The sequence below is a fragment of the Mytilus trossulus genome, chromosome 13 (assembly GCF_036588685.1).
Source record: "Mytilus trossulus isolate FHL-02 chromosome 13, PNRI_Mtr1.1.1.hap1, whole genome shotgun sequence".
Classification (NCBI taxonomy): Eukaryota; Metazoa; Mollusca; class Bivalvia; order Mytilida; family Mytilidae; genus Mytilus; species Mytilus trossulus.
The window spans coordinates 31,181,865-31,187,829 of NC_086385.1; the positions used below are offsets into that span (position 1 = coordinate 31,181,865).

Sequence of the window (5,965 nt, forward strand, 5' to 3'; positions counted from 1 at the left end):
GGCATTTAACATTTACAAAAACATTGTGTGCGAATTCGAAGATCGTCGGGTAGAACTTGACATGTTTTTGCAAGACATCATAGAAATGGCAACTAAGTTTAAAGGTAACATTTTCTTTGAATACCATAAGGCCTTCGCTAAGAAAGTTGCGGCAATAAAATTGACAAAAGGTTTGACCGTCGACTGGTCAATCAGAGATGAGAAACTGTATTCTTCAGTTTGTTTAGGGAGAGCTATCAATACATGTGGCGTATGTGGAAGTTCATTGCATAGCACTGAAATGTGTTATTTATCTGATACGTCACAGGGCAAAAACAACCATTCCCAACAAAAGCGTAATCCTACAACACCGTATTCTAAACCACAATCAGCCGATATTGACCAATACGGAAGACCAAAGCTATTCCACAAAGGGAAAGAAATCTGCAACTATTATTTCGCTGGTAATTGCTACAGGGGATCCGCGTGCCGCTATGCTCATGTTGACATGAATATGAAATCGTCAAATCAAATCAAACCCTCTACAAGTGTACCAAAAACAACCAAACAATCAAATATATGACTAGATAATGATAATGTGTTAATGCAAGCCACAACACCAATCAATGTAGATAAGTTAGCGTGGGAGCTACAGAGACATCCTGATAGATATTTCGTAAATTCATTAATTAACGGGTTACGTAAAGGATTTTTTACAGGCGTATCATCCTTACCGGAAAAGGTTTTAGAATGTAAAAACCTGCTTTCTACTACAAAATGTCCAGATGACGTTTCCGGATTAGTCAAATCAGAATTAGACAATAATTTTGTTATAGGCCCATTTACGAAAGCCCCTTTTGATATATACAGGGTTAGTCCTGTTGGCATTGTTGAAGGTAAATATTCTAAAAAGAAAAGACTTATACTTGATTTATCTGCACCTCACAATAGTGATGAGCATAGTAGTGTCAACGACCTCATCAATAAAGAAGATTTTTCGCTTTCGTATATTAAAATCGATGATGCAATTAAAATCATCAAAGAATACGGTTTTGCCTCAAGATGTTGTAAATTGGACGTATCTAATGCATTTAAATTAATCCCTATTCATCCGAGTTTATGGCATTTATATGGATTTAAATGGAAAAATATGTATTACTTTTACACTAGATTAGCATTTGGGTGTCGTTCCAGTCCCAAACTTTTTGACAATTTATCTATTGCTATGTGTTGGATTTTACACAATAATTATGGAGTTAATACAGTTCTACATCTACTAGATGATTTCTTAACAATCGACAGACCGTCAGCAAATGCCGACGCTACTATGAAAACTTTAGTTTCCGTGTTTGATTCACTTGAAATTCCGATCGCAAAACATAAAACTTTAGGACCGGTAACATGCATCGAATACTTGGGTATAATATTGGACACTATTCGTATGGAAGCTAGATTACCCGAAAATAAATTATGTCGAATTAAGGAATACCTATTGTTTTTCCTCAACCGCAAAACATGTACAAAACGTGAGATGTTAAGTTTATTGGGTCATTTAAATTTTGCTATGAGAGTCATTATTCCTGGGAGATCGTTTATATCTTATCTACTTAACATAGCTCACTCTGTTAAAGAACTTCTTCACCATGTCACTTTAAATTCTAGTTGTAGAAATGATTTATCATTGTGGCATAAGTTCTTAGATCAGTGGAATGGAATTTCTTTCTTTATTGATGATAATATAGTAAATGCGTCTGATTTTGATTTATATACTGATGCTGCGTCAACCGTGGGATTTGGAGGTTATTTCAAAAATCGATGGTTTCAAGCGTTATGGCCCATAGAAATGAAATTAGATAAGGAATTATCAATGTCTATGGCTTACATGGAATTATATCCTATAGTAATTGCTGCTATTATATGGGGTGATGAGTGGTCAGGGAAGCGTATTCTATTTTACTGTGATAATATGGCAACAGTTTTAATTATAAAGAAAGGAAGATCAAAATCATTAGAAATTATGAAATTAATGAGACGTCTAACTTGGTGTTCCGCAAAATACAATTTTATTATTCACGCTACTCATGTAGCCGGAAAATGTAATACTATAGCTGATGCTCTCTCTCGATTTCAGATGGATCGTTTTCGTCAACTGTGTCCGACAGCATCAGTGGAACCTTGTCACTGCCCGCCCCACTCAGAAATTCTGTGGAATTAAGTTGTGTTATTAATAATTTGTGGAGTAAAAGTATTAATAGTGCTACAAGAGATGTATACACATCTGGGTATAAGTGTTTTCTCAAATTTCGTACTTCTCAATTCGAGGGAGAAAATATTGGAAATGTAATGTCTAATATTTCCGAGGATATATTAATTTGTTTTGTATCATATTGTCAGTCAGTGTTAAATTTGAAATATTCTACTATCAAGTTATATCTTGCTGGAATACGTCATTTTTCTATTGCAAATTGTAGTGTCAATCCTTTAGTAGATAATGTAGGTAAACCTTTGCTACGTTTACAAAATATTCTAAATGGTATAAAGAAAACTGAAAACAAAAGTGTGCGACAAAAACTACCGATTACATATAGTGTGCTTCAACAGATTTACCAACATTTACAGAAAAGTATTTTCGATCCGCATTTAGATTTTACTATGTTAACTGCATCTGTTATAGGTTTTTTCGGTTTCCTGCGTTGTTCTGAATTTACATGCAAACAGTCATTTGATTCAGCTTTGAATTTAACTATGGATGATGTAGTATTTGTATCTGATTGTCAAGTTAATTTACGTTTGAAGGCATCCAAAACCGACATTTTCCGTCATGGAGTAATCATTAAACTATTTAAAACTAATAATGATATTTGTCCATATGTACAGTTGTCAAAATATGTAACATCCAGAAAAATGAACGGTGCAACAGATAATGATCCGCTATTAGTTGACAGTAGTAATTTAGCTTTACGCCGATCGTTATTTATAGACAAATTGAAAACAATTCTATTACACTTGGGTTTAAATGCCGATAAATATAGTGGACATTCTTTCCGAATAGGAGCAGCTACAACTTGTAGTTCTAATGGTATCCAAGATCATATGATTCAAACTTTAGGACGTTGGAAATCTGACTGCTACAGTCGTTATATAAGAACATCTGAATTTGATATTCGTCAAGCTCTTTCGAAAATGTGTAAATAATTACGATTCAAACTTTGTTAGAAGGAAAATTAGGGATTCCTTATTATAATTTTTTATGTATTTAAGTAGAATGTGGATTTCTGCTTATTTTTGTAAAGTTTGCTCTAATTAGTCAATACATGTAAATAAGTAACAATATTCAATTTGGCACAACCACTGTCTCGGAATAATTTTGGGGATACTCAATGCGTTACAAGGGCAGCATGTGTAGCATTTCGTTTGGGCAATGTAATAATGAATTTCATCCATTCTTTACTTGTCACAAAATTATTATCTGAGTTCTCAGGCAGCCCTGAATAAAATGGATAACTAGGCAGCCCTCTCGTCGGGTGAACGAATCATTTGTTTGTCCATTTGACAGTTCTTTTGGATACATGTTTTAGTGTGCAAATGGTTTTTTCACTCGAGGTTATCCGTCTCAGGTTGCAAAGTGAGCCCATATACCCTCTAAGCATGGGCTGGGCCAGCGCTCAACATGCAGGTATTAAAATTAATTAAATAAACTAAAAGAGTGGGTATACTTGAGTTACATATGTTTGACATGGGATGGGCCAGCGCTCAACATGTCACTCGTAGAGAGGTATTTTGAAGTAACATATTGTTCTTTGAATTATGCTTCGAGCTCTTGTAAATACTCTCTTTTAAAAGGCTCGCTTTGCTATTAGGTTCACATTGTTTGAGGTTTCATTCAATACTCTACGAGTTATGTTTCTGTTTGATGTATACTAAAGTGGCTCGTGACTTTCTCCTTAAAGTATATGGTGAAAGTTATTTGAAGTCACGGTACCACATCTACACTCTGTCGTCAAGTGCAAGTGCCGCGATAGATGCTCGAATAATGTGAATTTAATTGAGATATGTATTTTATTTTTTATTTTTTAAATACATATCAATTGCTAGCATGTTGCCCGTAACGCCAATTTTATATTTTGTATTTTTTATTATATTATGTTTTTTATTACTTTTGTATATATATTATGTCTTGAATATAAGCCTGTGTAATTATATATAATAAATATTAGTCATTCTTAATTGATTTGATTACTTTAACTTAGGTGGTAATTTGCTATACTTCATCAGTCGTTCTAATTCTGTATCTATGACAGATCTAATCTGTACCGTTACACACATTTAAATCTTAACAGCTGGAGAAAGTTCATCACTCGTTCAAATCTTTATCAATAGAAACACGGCTCATAAATGCGTATTAATGTTCATTAATTAAAGTTTATGTAAGTGTTTATTTCCTTGCAGATGCCATTTGTTTACTTTATCTCTTATCTTGACTTATTTATGGAAGTCTGGGAATTGTCTGACCGCAATGTTAATAGTCTATCTTGTTTGATATAAGGCATGTCAATCTTAAGTAACTCCTCCCTTACTTGTCTAGGGTACATTAGAAATTTAGTTAAGTTGCAGTTGTAATTTTTATATGGATTAGATACACATGTTTATTTTATGTAATATTTTTATTTGTAATTATTTACCCTCCATCCGCCCCTTTCACCTCCGAGATTGTGGTTTGTGCTTTGGCAACATGTGCAGCAATTCGTTCGGGCAATGTAATAATGAATTTCATCCATTCTTTACTTGTCACAAAATTATTATCTGAGTTCTCAGGCAGCCCTGAATAAAATGGATAACTAGGCAGCCCTCTCGTCGGGTGAACGAATCATTTGTTTGTCCATTTGACAGTTCTTTTGGATACATGTTTTAGTGTGCAAATGGTTTTTTCACTCGAGGTTATCCGTCTCAGGTTGCAAAGTGAGCCCATATACCCTCTAAGCATGGGCTGGGCCAGCGCTCAACATGCAGGTATTAAAATTAATTAAATAAACTAAAAGAGTGGGTATACTTGAGTTACATATGTTTGACATGGGATGGGCCAGCGCTCAACATGTCACTCGTAGAGAGGTATTTTGAAGTAACATATTGTTCTTTGAATTATGCTTCGAGCTCTTGTAAATACTCTCTTTTAAAAGGCTCGCTTTGCTATTAGGTTCACATTGTTTGAGGTTTCATTCAATACTCTACGAGTTATGTTTCTGTTTGATGTATACTAAAGTGGCTCGTGACTTTCTCCTTAAAGTATATGGTGAAAGTTATTTGAAGTCACGGTACCACATCTACACTCTGTCGTCAAGTGCAAGTGCCGCGATAGATGCTCGAATAATGTGAATTTAATTGAGATATGTATTTTATTTTTTATTTTTTAAATACATATCAATTGCTAGCATGTTGCCCGTAACGCCAATTTTATATTTTGTATTTTTTATTATATTATGTTTTTTATTACTTTTGTATATATATTATGTCTTGAATATAAGCCTGTGTAATTATATATAATAAATATTAGTCATTCTTAATTGATTTGATTACTTTAACTTAGGTGGTAATTTGCTATACTTCATCAGTCGTTCTAATTCTGTATCTATGACAGATCTAATCTGTACCGTTACACACATTTAAATCTTAACAGCTGGAGAAAGTTCATCACTCGTTCAAATCTTTATCAATAGAAACACGGCTCATAAATGTGGTATTTTGGTCCATTGCGGAGAATTGGCAATCATATTACATCTTCTTTTTTTATAACTACAAACTCAAATAAATACCCAAAACGGCGAACACACAAAATTTTCAAAAATAATTTCTCTGCTGAAGCATACATGTACGTGACCCTTAACCTACAACGAAACGAACGGTCAATGTTGTATCAATTTCGATGCGGAATTCTATCTCTAACAGTTTAACGAGGACTGTTTAGTGGCTAGCCTAAGGACAGTAGAAT

The 5,965-nt window shown here is 33.9% G+C and overlaps 2 protein-coding genes across 2 annotated transcripts; both read left to right on the forward strand.

The window, feature by feature from the left end:
* The first annotated feature begins 583 nt into the window (after positions 1-583).
* Positions 584-2,194, forward strand: LOC134694255 (uncharacterized). The gene has a single exon (XM_063555257.1). The coding sequence runs from the start codon at positions 584-586 to the stop codon at positions 2,192-2,194; it is 1,611 nt and encodes a 536-aa protein (XP_063411327.1).
* Positions 2,195-2,724: 530 nt separating this feature from the next.
* LOC134694256 (uncharacterized) lies at positions 2,725-3,174 on the forward strand. Its single transcript, XM_063555258.1, has one exon. It carries the CDS (start codon positions 2,725-2,727, stop codon positions 3,172-3,174), a length of 450 nt encoding a protein of 149 aa, XP_063411328.1.
* The last annotated feature ends 2,791 nt before the right edge of the window (positions 3,175-5,965 follow it).